General features: G+C 47.2%; 1 protein-coding gene across 1 annotated transcript in view; it reads right to left on the bottom strand.

Annotated features, from left to right (window-relative positions):
- Positions 1-5979: 5979 nt before the first annotated feature.
- Positions 5980-15627, bottom strand: part of LOC137544560 (uromodulin-like) — a gene marked incomplete at its 3' end in the record, with an annotated part of 40278 nt that continues 30630 nt past the window's right edge. Inside the window, exon 3 of the mRNA XM_068265660.1 lies at positions 5980-6734. Coding sequence (XP_068121761.1) covers positions 5980-6734 — 755 coding nt within the window. The remainder of the gene's footprint in view (positions 6735-15627) is intronic.

The following is a 15627-nucleotide window of genomic DNA, read 5'->3' on the forward strand; positions in this document are numbered from 1 at the left end:
TTGATGTCTAGGAACAGAGCTGGAACCAGGTAACTCATTCCCAAACATCGACAGTAAAAAAGGTGAGGTTCCGCTCAATGGTCCAAAAATATGAAAAATCTTTATTGAAACAGGTTACACAGCTTGAAGATTCGCTAACATGTTTCGGACACACACTGGTCCTTAATCATAGCATGAATCTAAATTAAAAAACTGACATTATATAGCTAGGACCACACCCTCCCCCCCCCCATCAATCTGGAGGACCGCCCAAAGGGGGAGTCCACCATGTTCAGGGGAGGTTTGCAGTGCATATTAAAAAACGATGACAAAAAGCACATATGACAATTAAGGAAATTCACACACAGCACATACATGTAATAAATATAAGTATGAAGAACCCCCCCCCCCCCGGGTATACTAAACAAGAAGTCCAGAAAAATAATAACAAGGGGAATAGGGCCTAAATTGACTAAATGATACGACTAAGGTCCCATCTAGAATTCAGGCCCTTGGGAATTCGTGTATCCAACTGGAAAATCCAAAAGGCTTCTCGTGTGAGTAATATTTTATGTAAATTCCCCCCTCTAGGTGATTTTGTAATCTGCTCAACTGCCTGAAAAGAGAAAGATGACATGTTGCCCGCATGTGCCTGTCTAAAATGTCTCGCTACATTAGATATTTCCGATGTCAACCATCCGGCACCTCTATAATGCTCGGCAATGCGCTCCCTCAAGGGACGCGTGGTGCAGCCCACATATTGAATGCGACACTCAAGGCAGGAAACCACATAGACTACATGTTTAGTGCCACAGTTAATATATTGTTTAAGGCGGAAAACCTTTCCACTTGAAAAGGAGGTTACCGTCTTTGTGGCTGTGTGCACAGAACAATAATTGCACCTTCGTATGCCACATTTGAATGAACCCACTGTAGTGAGCCAACATGGTTTATGATTACTAGTTGAAAAGAAACTGGGAGAAAGGAGACCTCCCAGAGTGGGGGCCCGTCTACTCGCAAATTTAATTCCCTTTCCTATCACCTCGTCTATTTGTGGATCCATACGTAGAATGGGCATGATTCTTGGATTAGAGAAACCACATATTGGTATTCCTCGCTAAAGGCAGTGACAAAAACTAAATCTCTCTGAGAGATAATCTGATTATGTGGACTAGAACATGTCTGTAATAACTGATCCCTCTCTTTATTAAGAGCAATTTGGCGTCCCCGCTTAATCATCCAGTTCGGGTAACCTCGCTCCCTGAGGCGAGATGCCACCACGTTAGACTTAGTATTAAAAGCATCCAATGAAGAGCAATTCCGGCGCGCTCGGGTAAGTTCGCCAACGGGAATGGCCTTCAAAGTATGTGACGGGTGGCAGCTATTGGCTCTCAGGGTGGAGTTCCCGCTACATGATTTACAGTATGTCCTGGATGACAAAGAACTTACGGACTCATCGCCTTTCAAAACTATATCTAAATAACTTATTTCAGTGGGAGCCCACTGAAAAGTAAAAGACAGATTGAGGTGATTGTCGTTAAGAAAATCTACAAACGCAGATACTTCACTGGGCGTGCCATTCCAGACGACTACCAGGTCGTCTATATATCTGCCATACCATACTATCCGATCCGCAAATCTATTCCTACTGCTGAATAAAAAGAGCTCCTCCCACCAACCCATATATAGGTTGGCCAGAGAGGGGGAAAATTTGGCCCCCATAGATGCTCCACAGCATTGTAGGAAGAACTGCGAATCAAAGAGAAAATAGTTATGACTAAGCAAAAATTCAATAGCAAGCCCAATGAATGTGCGTAAATCTGCAGAGAAAGAAGAATATTGCACCATGTGATACTGTACAGCCTCGAGAGCAAGGGCATGGGGTATACAGGAACACAATTCTTTGACATCAATAGTTATCCAACTATACCCCTCGCGCCACTTGAAATCCCGAAGGCTGCTCAGAATATGTTTGGTGTCGCGTACAAACCAGGTAAACGTTTAACTGGTGGCTGTAAATGGCCATCGATCCAGTCACCCAGGCGTTCCCCCAGAGAACCGATACCCACAACAATATGCACTGCAAACCTCCGCTGAACATGGTGGACTCCCCCTTTGGGCGGTCCTCCAGATTGATGGGGGGGAGGGGAAGGGTGTGGTCCTAGGTATTTAATGTCAGTTTTTTAATTTAGATTCATGCTATGATTAAGGACCAGTGTGTGTCCGAAACATGTTAGCGAATCTTCAAGCTATGTAACCTGTTTCAATAAAGATTTTTCATATTTTTGGACCATTGAGCGGAACTTCACCTTTTTTACTGTCGATAGCTTTATTGCACATAGGGGTTGATTCACAAAAGTGTGAGAATGCTTATCATGCTTGCACTATGCTTTGCGCGTGGTTTATGCATGCTATTGCAAAGGTTTGCAAGCGTTAACGTTCATATTAGAGCGCGCATGTGAATGTTAACGCAAACCTTTGCAATAGCGCGTGTAAACCGCGTGCAAAGCATAGCGCGAGTGTGATACGCATTGTTTTGTGAATCAAGCCCATAGTGTGGAATATGTCAATTTTTTTTATACATATAGTTCACTGCACTGCGCACAGACCATTTTTTGCATTATTCTTTTTATTTGGCTGGGGCTGCAGTGTTTTCCCAGCCTCAGATGCTGCTCACTTCATAAAACAGAAGTCTGTATTTTATCCAAACTCCTCCCACTATCCCATCAGTGGCATGAACCAGTTACGGAGGACCAGGCTCAGAGTCAGGCGGTGGGGGGGAGGGGACGGAGGTGTTATTACATCAGCATCTTGGAGATCTTTTTGTCTCCATCTTGGCTGCTGAACTCCTCACTTCTATCAAACATCCCAGTTTAGCTAAGTTGTGACCCTCAGCTTCATATACACTCTAGAGGAGGAGACATGGCCGAGGTGGGCGATAATGACTACCTCTGCCAAGAGTCTAATGTGAGTACAGCGGCCCCCGACCCCTCTCAGCCGGACTGCCAACATTTCACCTGGCCTATCCCACCACATTACTCCTGCAATCAGGGGTGTAACTAGAGGGGGGCAGGTTCTGCAATCACTCAGGGGCCCAGAGCTGTGGGGGTCCCAAACTACCAACCTTCCCTCCCTCCCATACAGGGGACCGTACTTCAGATCAGGTGTTTTGTGGCTACACTTGTTATGGGTGTGAAGATCATGATGGCCACACTTGTGAGATGGGCCCCCAGGCCGTGAAGGGCCCCAAGAAGAGACAAGGGAAGGGATGTGAACAATGGGGGGAGGGGGATCAAAGATCCGCTGGGGGCCCCATGTATTGTAGCTATGCCACTGCTTGCAATGCTCTACCCCCCCCCCCCCCCCCCGCATAGTAACAGAATGAGTTGTCTCTGTACAGCCATGGCCATGCAATGTCATCAGAGGGATCTGGGGCTCATTCTCACCAGGTGAGACTCCACCTTGCCATACGTGAGTAAGAGGCTTCACTCCAGCCACCTATCAGGGTTAGATATCTGATAACTAAGATCACAATGCATCGGCTGGCAATGCATTTCCACACAGCAGCAATAGTGGTGTCTTAAGTTCAAAGAAAAGATCACATTGATCATTTAAGAGGATACAATCTTGGTTGTACAATATTACCACATCTGTGATCACTGAAGGGAAATATTGTGCCAGACAACGTGAAGGACAACGTACAGGTCGATGGGAAAAACAACGGGAAAGACAACATGGACAATAGAGTTGGGCCGAACCTCCGATTTAAGGTCCGCGAACCCTGTTCGCGAACTTCCGCGAAAGGTTCGGTTCGCAAAAAAGTTCGCGAACCGCAATAGACTTCAATGGGGAGGCGAACTTTGAAAGTTTTAAAAAATTCTATCAACTGGAAAAATGATAGAAAACATGTTTCAAAAACTCTAATACCTGGAGCCTCACTGCTGAAGGACTCGCTCGCCCTCCCTCCTCCAAGCAAGGTCCTTTATACCATTTGCCTGCCTACACTAATTAGTTATGGGACAGCTGCTACACACTCTGCTAGGGAGATTTTAATTGCTCTCCCTCCTCCTACCCTCCTACCCTCCTACCGGAGGGAGGAGGGTCTCTTCTGCCAGGGAATTATACTATTTTAAAAACCAGTATACATCATACCATAGCTGGGAATCGAACCCAGATCTCACTGTGTGGTGGGCACGTCACCCTAAGCACTGTACCACTACAGTAGTAAGTGAAGCTAGCCTAAAATTTAACATTTATGCTCAATGCAATAGAACCATTAGGGTGCTTAAAAGAGAACTGTAGTGAGAGGTATATGGAGGCTGCCATATTGATTTCCTTTTAAGCTATACCAGTTGCTTGGCAGCCCTGCTGATCTATTTGGCTGCAGTAGTGTGAATCACACCAGAAACAAGCATGCAGCTAATCTTGTCAGATCTTACAAAAATGTCAAACACCAGATCTGCTGCATGCTTGTTCAGGGTCTAGGGCTAAAAGTATTGGAGGCAGAGGATCTGCAGGATAGCCAGGTAACTGGTATTGCTTAAAAGGAAATCAATATGGTAGCCTCCATATACCTTTCACTACAGTTCTTCTTTAAAGGGAACCTTAACTGAGAGTGATATGGATGTTTCCTGTAAACAATACCAGTTGCCTGGCAGTCCAGCTGATCTTTGCGACTGCAATAGTGGCTGAATCACACCCTGAAACAAGCATGCAGATAATCCAGTCTGACTTCAGTCAGAGCACCTGATCTGCATGCTTGTTCAGGGGCTGTGGCTAAAAGTATTAGAGACACAGGATCAGCAGGCGATTCAGGCAACTGGTATTATTTTAAAAGGAAAAATCCATATCCTTCTCCGTTTAGGTTCCCTTTAAGGATTTGTAGTATAAAAGCCAACTCACATTGGCTGGGATTTGAACCTGGGTCTCACTGTATGGTGGGCAAGCACACTAACCACTATACTACTATACTACACTATACTACTGTAGTGGTACAGTGCTTAGGGTGACGTGCCCACCACACAGTGAGATCTGGGTTCGATTCCCAGCTATGGTATGATGTATACTGGTTTTTAAAATAGTATAATTCCCTGGCAGAAGAGACCCTCCTCCCTCCGGTAGGAGGGAGTAGGGATTAGATAGAAAGGGAGGAGGTAGAGCAATTAAAATCTCCCTAGCAGAGTGTGTAGCAGCTGTCCCATAACTAATTAGTGTAGGCAGACAACTGAGTAAAATGGTATAAAGGACCTAGCTTGAAGGGAGGGTGGGCGGGTTCTCTAGCACTGAGAGCAGTGTGTTTGACAATAACATGTCTGCTGACAGTGATATGGAGGGTCAAAATTTTGCTCTAATAGAGCATTATGGGGCGAATCGAACTTCCGCAAAAGTTCGCCTGATGCAGGCGAATGCGAACCCCCAAAGTTCGCCTGGAACCGTTCGCAGGCGAACCGTTCGGCCCAACTCTAATGGACAACATGAAGGACAATGTGAAGGACATCATGAAGGACAACATGAAGGACAATGTGAAGGACAATGTGAAGGACAACATGAAGTACAACGTGAAGGACAATGTGAAGGACATCATGAAGGACAATGTGAAGGGCAACCTGAAGGACAATGTGAAGGAAAAAGTGAAGGGCAACCTGAAGGACAACATAAAGGACATCATGAAGGACAATGGGAAAGACAACATGAAGGACAACATGATGGACAGCGTGAAGGACAACGTAAAGGACATCATGAAGGAAAAAGTGAAGGCCAACCTGAAGGACAACGTGAAGGAAAAAGTGAAGGACAACGTGAAGGACAACATGAAGGACAACATGAAGGACAACATGAAGGACAACATGAAGGACAACGCGAAGGACAACATGAAGGAAAAAGTGAAGGGCAACCTGAAGGACAATGTGAAGGACAACATAAAGGACAATGTGAAGGACAATGTTTGGGACACTTTGTTACAATAGTGATTTTGTTGCCACCTCTAGAAAATTGGCAGCAGAAGTCAGGAGTTCCGGGTAATGACTCACCAGTGCAATAGACATCAAATTTGAGCAACCCGGAGTACTTGTAGACATAATATCCTCCTGGACAGGCTTTCACCGCAATATTCGGCCCTGGTGAGCATTTGCCTGACAAGCTGTTGGTCATCAGAGGCACCATTGTGATCCCATCTCCGATCTTTGGATGTTCCCTTAGAGTGTAGGGCTCCAGGGAACCGCACTTCAGAGGTCCCACTCCCACACACCCTTCTTTTAGGCTGAGTCCATCTCCGACATAACGGATCCAACCAACTATGTTCCGGTCAGTGGAGAACCTTCCAGAGGAGGAGATAGTGGCCAGGCGGTTGGCTCCATTTACCTCTTTGTAGTTAAAGCAAGGGTCAGCACATTGAAGGTCCCCATTGATTGGAATACAGCTTTGGTCACTGCTGCAGGGGCTGGCTCCGGTGTCTCCACATGGGGCCTTCCTGTTTATAGTACACAAGTAGATCCCGTTCTTGTTGACACAGGTTTCTGTTGGAGAACACTTGTTCAGTGTAGGGCTGGCACACTCATCGATGTCCACACATAGCTTTTGCTTTGTATCCCAGGTGTAGCCATCAGGACAGCAGTTACTTGTGCCACAAAATGACATCCGTGTGCAGTTTAAACCACTGCCAACAAACCCAGATTTGCAGGAACACGTCACATAGCCCGAATTTTCCGCACAGTTGGCACTAGTGGTTGAGTTACAATAATTGCAGCTTTTGGCATCTAGTTAAAGAAAAACAATTATAAGTGGAAGTACAACACAAATTAACCTTCCTAGCGGTATGGACGAGCCTGGCTCATCCAACAAAACATGCTGAAAGCGGTATGGATGAGCCAGGCTCGTCCGTGCCATCAGAGAGACTTCTAGTTGCTCTGCCCTGCTGGCTTCACTTTTTCCAGTTCAGTGGGATTCCCTAGGATGGCTGAATGCCTGTCGGCACACTATGGGTAGCAGTCTGTATCACCCATAGTGTGCAAAGCAAGCATCCAGCCATCCTTGGGAAGCCCAGTGAGTGGAGCTGGCAGGGCAGAGCATTTGCAGGGCTTCCCTGCAGTGATCCCTCCTTTCCTACCCTCTCTGCTGTGATCCAAACCCCATTCCCCCCCCCCCCCGCTGTGGCTCCCTACTTCCCACCCTCCCTGCAGCCATCTATACCTGGTGAACTATACTGCGGCATCTATACCTGGCGACCTATACTGCGGCATCTATACCTGGCGACCTATACTGCGGCATCTATACCTGGTGACCTATACTGCAGCATCTATACCTGGCGACCTATACTGCGGCATCTATACCTGGCTACCTATACTGCAGCATCTATACCTGGTGAACTATACTACGGCATCTATACCTGGTGAGCTATACTGCGGCATCTATACCTGGTGAACTATACTGCAGCATCTATACCTGGCGACCTATACTGCAGCATCTATACCTGGCAACCTATACTGCGGCATCTATACCTGGTGAACTATACTGCGGCATCTATACCTGGCTACCTATACTGCGGCATCTATACCTGGTGACCTATACTGCGGCATCTATACCTGGCGACCTATACTGCGGCATCTATACCTGGCGACCTATACTGCAGCATCTATACCTGGTGACCTACACTGCGGCATCTATACCTGGTGAGCTATACTGCGGCATCTATACCTGGTGAACTATATTGCAGCATCTATACCTGGCGACCTATACAACAGCATCTATACCTGGTGAACTATACTGCGGCATCTATACCTGGTGAGCTATACTGCGGCATCTATACCTGGTGAAATATATTTCAGCATCTATACCTGGTGACCTATACTGCAGCATCTATACCTGGCGACCTATACTGCAGCATCTATACCTGGCAACCTATACTGCGCCATCTATACCTGGTGAACTATACTGTGGCATCTATACCTGGCTACCTATACTGCGGCATCTATACCTGGCGACCTATAATGCGGCATCTATACCTGGCGACCTATACTGCGGCATCTATACCTGGCGACCTATACTACAGCATCTATACCTGGTGAACTATACTGCGGCATCTATACCTGGTGAGCTATACTGCGGCATCTATACCTGGTGAACTATACTGCAGCATCTATACCTGGTGACCTATACTGCGGCATCTATATCTGGTGACCTATACTGCGGCATCTATACCTGGCTACCTATACTGCAGCATCTATACCTGGTGAACTATACTACGTCATCTATACCTGGTGAGATATACTGCGGCATCTATACCTGGTGAACTAAACTGCGGCATCTATACCTGGTGAACTATACTGCAGCATCTATACCTGGCGACCTATACTGCAGCATCTATACCTGGCAACCTTTACTGCGCCATCTATACCTGGTGAACTATACTGCGGCATCTAAACCTGGCTACCTATACTGCGGCATCTATACCTGGCGACCTATACTGCGGCATCTATACCTGGCGACCTATACTGCGGCATCTATACCTGGTGACCTATACTGCGGCATCTATACCTGGCGACCTATACTGCAGCATCTATACCTGGCAACCTATACTGCGCCATCTATACCTGGTGAACTATACTGCGGCATCTATACCTGGCTACCTATACTGCGGCATCTATACCTGGCGACCTATACTGCGGCATCTATACCTGGCGACCTATACTGCGGCATCTATACCTGGCGACCTATACTGCAGCATCTATACCTGGTGACCTACACTGCGGCATCTATACCTGGTGAGCTATACTGCGGCATCTATACCTGGTGAACTATATTGCAGCATCTATACCTGGCGACCTATACTACAGCATCTATACCTGGTGAACTATACTGCGGCATCTATACCTGGTGAGCTATACTGTGGCATCTATACCTGGTAAACTATATTGCAGCATCTATACCTGGTGACCTATACTGCAGCATCTATATCTGGTGACCTATACTACGGCATCTATACCTGGCGACCTATACTGCAGCATCTATACCTGGCAACCTATACTGCGCCATCTATACCTGGTGAACTATACTGCGGCATCTATACCTGGCTACCTATACTGCGGCATCTATACCTGGCGACCTATACTGCGGCATCTATACCTGGCGACCTATACTGCGGCATCTATACCTGGCGACCTATACTACAGCATCTATACCTGGTGAACTATACTGCGGCATCTATACCTGGTGAGCTATACTGCGGCATCTATACCTGGTGAACTATACTGCAGCATCTATACCTGGTGACCTATACTGCGACATCTATACCTGGCGACCTATACTGCGACATCTATACCTGGTGAACTATACTGCAGCATCTATACCTGGTGACCTATACTGCGGCATCTATATCTGGTGACCTATACTGCGGCATCTATACCTGGCTACCTATACTGCAGCATCTATACCTGGTGAACTATACTACGGCATCTATACCTGGTGAGCTATACTGCGGCATCTATACCTGGTGAACTATACTGCGGCATCTATACCTGGTGAGCTATACTGCGGCATCTATACCTGGTGAACTATACTGCAGCATCTATACCTTGTGACCTATACTGCGGCATCTATACCTGGCGACCTATACTGCGGCATCTATACCTGGCGACCTATACTGCAGCATCTATACCTGGTGAACTATACTGCGGCATCTATACCTGGTGAGCTATACTTCAGCATCTATACCTGGTGAACTATACTGCAGCATCTATACCTGGTGAACTATACTGCGACATCTATACATGGCGACCTATACTGCGACATCTATAGCTGGTGACCTATACTGCGGCATCTATACCTGGCGACCTATACTGCGACATCTATACCTGGTGAACTATACTGCGGCATCTATACCTGGTGAACTATACTGCAGCATCTATACCTGGTGAACTATACTGCGACATCTATACCTGGCGACCTATACTGCGACATCTATACCTGGCGACCTATACTGCGACATCTATACCTGGCGACCTATACTGCGGCATCTATACCTGGTGACCTATACTGCGGCATCTATACCTGGCGACCTATACTGCGACATCTATACCTGGTGAACTATACTGCGACATCTATAGCTGGTGACCTATACTGCGGCATCTATAATTGGCGACCTATACTGCGGCATCTATACCTGGCGACCTATACTGCGGCATCTATACCTGGAGACCTATACTGCGACATCTATACCTGGTGAACTATACTGCGGCATCTATACCTGGTGAACTATACTTGCAACATCTATACCTGGCGACCTATACTGCAACATCTATACCTGGCAACCTATACTGCGACATCTATACCTGGTGAACTATACTGCGGCATCTATACCTGGTGAGCTATACTGCGGCATCTATACCTGGTGAACTATACTGCAGCATCTATACCTTGTGACCTATACTGCGGCATCTATACCTGGCGACCTATACTGCGGCATCTATACCTGGCGACCTATACTGCAGCATCTATACCTGGTGAACTATACTGCGGCATCTATACCTGGTGAGCTATACTGCAGCATCTATACCTGGTGAACTATACTGCAGCATCTATACCTGGTGAACTATACTGCGACATCTATACATGGCGACCTATACTGCGACATCTATAGCTGGTGACCTATACTGCGGCATCTATACCTGGCGACCTATACTGCGACATCTATACCTGGTGAACTATACTGCGGCATCTATACCTGGTGAACTATACTGCAGCATCTATACCTGGTGAACTATACTGCGACATCTATACCTGGCGACCTATACTGCGACATCTATACCTGGCGACCTATACTGCAGCATCTATACCTGGCGACCTATACTGCGGCATCTATACCTGGTGACCTATACTGCGGCATCTATACCTGGCGACCTATACTGCGACATCTATACCTGGTGAACTATACTGCGACATCTATAGCTGGTGACCTATACTGCGGCATCTATAAATGGCGACCTATACTGCGGCATCTATACCTGGCGACCTATACTGCGGCATCTATACCTGGAGACCTATACTGCGACATCTATACCTGGTGAACTATACTGCGGCATCTATACCTGGTGAACTATACTGCAACATCTATACCTGGCGACCTATACTGCAACATCTATACCTGGCAACCTGTACTGCGACATCTATACCTGGTGAACTATACTGCGACATAAAAACCTGGCGACCTATACTGCGACATCTATACCTGGTGAACTATACTGTGACATCTATACCTGGCGACCTATACTGTGACATCTATACCTGGTGAACTATACTGTGACATCTATACCTGGTGAACTATACTGTGACATCTATACCTGGCGACCTATACTGTGACATCTATACCTGGTGAACTATACTGCGACATCTATACCTGGTGAACTATACTGCGGCATCTATACCTGGTGAACTATACTGCGACATCTATACCTGGTGACCTATACTGCGACATCTATACCTGGTGAACTATACTGCGACATCTATACCTGGTGAACTATACTGCAGCATCTATACCTGGCGACCTATACTGCGACATCTATACCTGGTGAACTATACTGTGACATCTATACCTGGCAACCTATACTGTGACATCAATACCTGGCGACCTATACTGCGACATCTATACCTGGTGAACTATACTGCGACATCTATACCTGGTGAACTATACTGCAGCATCTATACCTGGTGACCTATACTGCGACATCTATAACTGGCGACCTATACTGCTGCATATATACCTGACGACCTATACTGCGGCATCTATACCTGGTGAACTATACTGCAGCATCTATACCTGGTGAACTATACTGCGGCATCTATACCTGGTGAACTATACTGCAGCATCTATACCTGGCGACCTATACTGCGACATCTATACCTGGCGACCTATACTGCGACATCTATACCTGGCGACCTATACTGCAGCATCTATACCTGGCGACCTATACTGCAGCATCTATACCTGGTGACCTATACTGCGCCATCTATACCTGGCGACCTATACTGCGGCATCTATACCTGGTGAACAATACTGCGGCATCTATACCTGGCGACCTATACTGCAACATCTATACCTGGCGACCTATACTGCGGCATCTATACCTGGCGACCTATACTGCGGCATCTATACCTGGTGAACAATACTGCGGCATCTATACCTGGCGACCTATACTGCGGCATCTATACCAGGTTAACTATACTATCTATACTATCTATACCTGGTTAACTATACCGCCAGGTCGTGATCACGCTTACGCGTGGATTCACGACCATTTTGAAGCATTCCGCCTCAGACACGAAAATCCGTGAATAGATTTTCAACCACGAAAATCTACTTCGGCTTCGCGTGAATGCGGACAGAAATCCGCATTCACGCTCGTGAAACCCGGTGCTGAAGTCAAGGTTTGCGGAAATGCGTCAAACTATGCGGAAGTGACACATTGCAGGCCAATCAGAGTGCCCCAGCCAGGCCCTAGCAACCAATCACAGGAGGGGAGCTATGCCCTCCCCTCCTGAATATAAAGCGGCGGCCATGATGGAAAAGCTCTGTCCTTGCTAGACTGTGGTGCTGAGAGGATTATCTCCAGGCCATTGTTGTTTGAGCAAGTGCATTTATTGTGTTAAAAACAAAGCGTTTTTTTTGCTAACACTGCTCTTATACTGTGCACAGTTAGCTAGTCAGTGAGTGATTGCTGTAGTTAGTTGTAGTCAGTGTAGTGTAGTGGGAGTGTGGGAGTCTAGTGATTATTTAACTGTGTGTAGTGCTGTGCAGGCAGGTTCAGTGCTGCAGTGTAGTGGGAGTGGGGATTATCTGTGTGTAGAGTGCAGGCAGGCAGGTTAGTGCAGCTGCAGTGTTCACTTGTATATTCCAGTGACAGTTATACACTTGTACTATTTGCAGGCAGCCAGTCACACCGCCGGCGCCGCCACTCTCTGCCAGCGCTGTTTATTCATTCTGTCAGTGACCTTGTGCCGTGCCCAGTGCCCACTGCTCGCTGGCTCGCTGGCATATGAGCATCTCATTACATATGTGACATCCTTGTGTGCCCACTGCATCCTTCAGTGACCTAGTTGTATATCCAGTGCCCACTGCTGTGCCCACTGCATCCTTCAGTGACCTTGTACTGTGGCCACTGCATTCTTCAGTGACCTAGTTGTATATCCAGTGGCCACTGCTGTGCCCACTGCATCCTTCAGTGACCTTGTACTGTGCCCACTGCATCCTTCAGTGACCTTGTACTGTGCCCACTGCATCCTTCAGTGACCTAGTTGTATATCTAGTGCCCACTGCTGTGCCCAGTGCATCCTTCAGTGACCTTGTACTGTGGCCACTGCATCCTTCAGTGACCTAGTTGTATATCCAGTGCCCACTGCTGTGCCCACTGCATCCTTCAGTGACCTTGTACTGTGGCCACTGCATCCTTCAGTGACCTAGTTGTATATCCAGTGGCCACTGCTGTGCCCACTGCATCCTTCAGTGACCTTGTACTGTGCCCACTGCATCCTTCAGTGACCTTGTACTGTGGCCACTGCATCCTTCAGTGACCTAGTTGTATATCCAGTGCCCACTGCGGCATCTATACCTGGCGACCTATACTGCGGCATCTATACCTGGCGACCTATACTGCAGCATCTATACCTGGTGACCTACACTGCGGCATCTATACCTGGTGAGCTATACTGCGGCATCTATACCTGGTGAACTATATTGCAGCATCTATACCTGGCGACCTATACTAAAGCATCTATACCTGGTGAACTATACTGCGGCATCTATACCTGGTGAGCTATACTGTGGCATCTATACCTGGTAAACTATATTGCAGCATCTATACCTGGTGACCTATACTGCAGCATCTATATCTGGTGACCTATACTACGGCATCTATACCTGGCGACCTATACTGCAGCATCTATACCTGGCAACCTATACTGCGCCATCTATACCTGGCGACCTATACTGCGGCATCTATACCTGGCTACCTATACTGCGGCATCTATACCTGGCGACCTATACTGCGGCATCTATACCTGGCGACCTATACTGCAGCATCTATACCTGGCGACCTATACTGCAGCATCTATACCTGGTGAACTATACTGCGGCATCTATACCTGGCGACCTATACTGCGGCATCTATACCTGGCGACCTATACTGCAGCATCTATACCTGGTGAACTATACTGCGGCATCTATACCTGGCGACCTATACTACAGCATCTATACCTGGTGACCTATACTGCGGCATCTATACCTGGTGAGCTATACTGCGGCATCTATACCTGGCTACCTATACTGCGGCATCTATACCTGGCGACCTATACTGCGGCATCTATACCTGGCGACCTATACTGCGGCATCTATACCTGGCGACCTATACTACAGCATCTATACCTGGTGAACTATACTGCGGCATCTATACCTGGTGAGCTATACTGCGGCATCTATACCTGGTGAACTATACTGCGGCATCTATACCTGGTGAGCTATACTGCGGCATCTATACCTGGTGAACTATACTGCGGCATCTATACCTGGCGACCTATACTGCGGCATCTATACCTGGCGACCTATACTACAGCATCTATACCTGGTGAACTATACTGCGGCATCTATACCTGGTGAGCTATACTACAGCATCTATACCTGGTGAACTATACTGCGGCATCTATACCTGGTGAGCTATACTGCGGCATCTATACCTGGCTACCTATACTGCGGCATCTATACCTGGCGACCTATACTGCGGCATCTATACCTGGCGACCTATACTGCGGCATCTATACCTGGCGACCTATACTACAGCATCTATACCTGGTGAACTATACTGCGGCATCTATACCTGGTGAGCTATACTGCGGCATCTATACCTGGTGAACTATACTGCAGCATCTATACCTGGTGACCTATACTGCGGCATCTATATCTGGTGACCTATACTGCGGCATCTATACCTGGCTACCTATACTGCAGCATCTATACCTGGTGAACTATACTACGGCATCTATACCTGGTGAGCTATACTGTCGCATCTATACCTGGTGAACTATACTGCGGCATCTATACCTGGTGAGCTATACTGCGGCATCTATACCTGGTGAACTATACTGCAGCATCTATACCTTGTGACCTATACTGCGGCATCTATACCTGGATACCTATACTGCGGCATCTATACCTGGCGACCTATACTGCGGCATCTATACCTGGCGACCTATACTGCAGCATCTATACCTGGTGAACTATACTGCGGCATCTATACCTGGTGAGCTATACTGCAGCATCTATACCTGGTGAACTATACTGCAGCATCTATACCTGGTGAACTATACTGCGACATCTATACATGGCGACCTATACTGCGACATCTATAGCTGGTGACCTATACTGCGGCATCTATACCTGGCGACCTATACTGCGACATCTATACCTGGTGAACTATACTGCGGCATCTATACCTGGTGAACTATACTGCAGCATCTATACCTGGTGAACTATACTGCGACATCTATACCTGGCGACCTATACTGCGACATCTATACCTGGCGACCTATACTGCGGCATCTATACCTGGTGACCTATACTGCGGCATCTATACCTGGCGACCTATACTGCGACATCTATACCTGGTG

The sequence above is a fragment of the Hyperolius riggenbachi genome, chromosome 2, assembly GCF_040937935.1.
Source record: "Hyperolius riggenbachi isolate aHypRig1 chromosome 2, aHypRig1.pri, whole genome shotgun sequence".
Lineage (NCBI taxonomy): Eukaryota > Metazoa > Chordata > Amphibia > Anura > Hyperoliidae > Hyperolius > Hyperolius riggenbachi.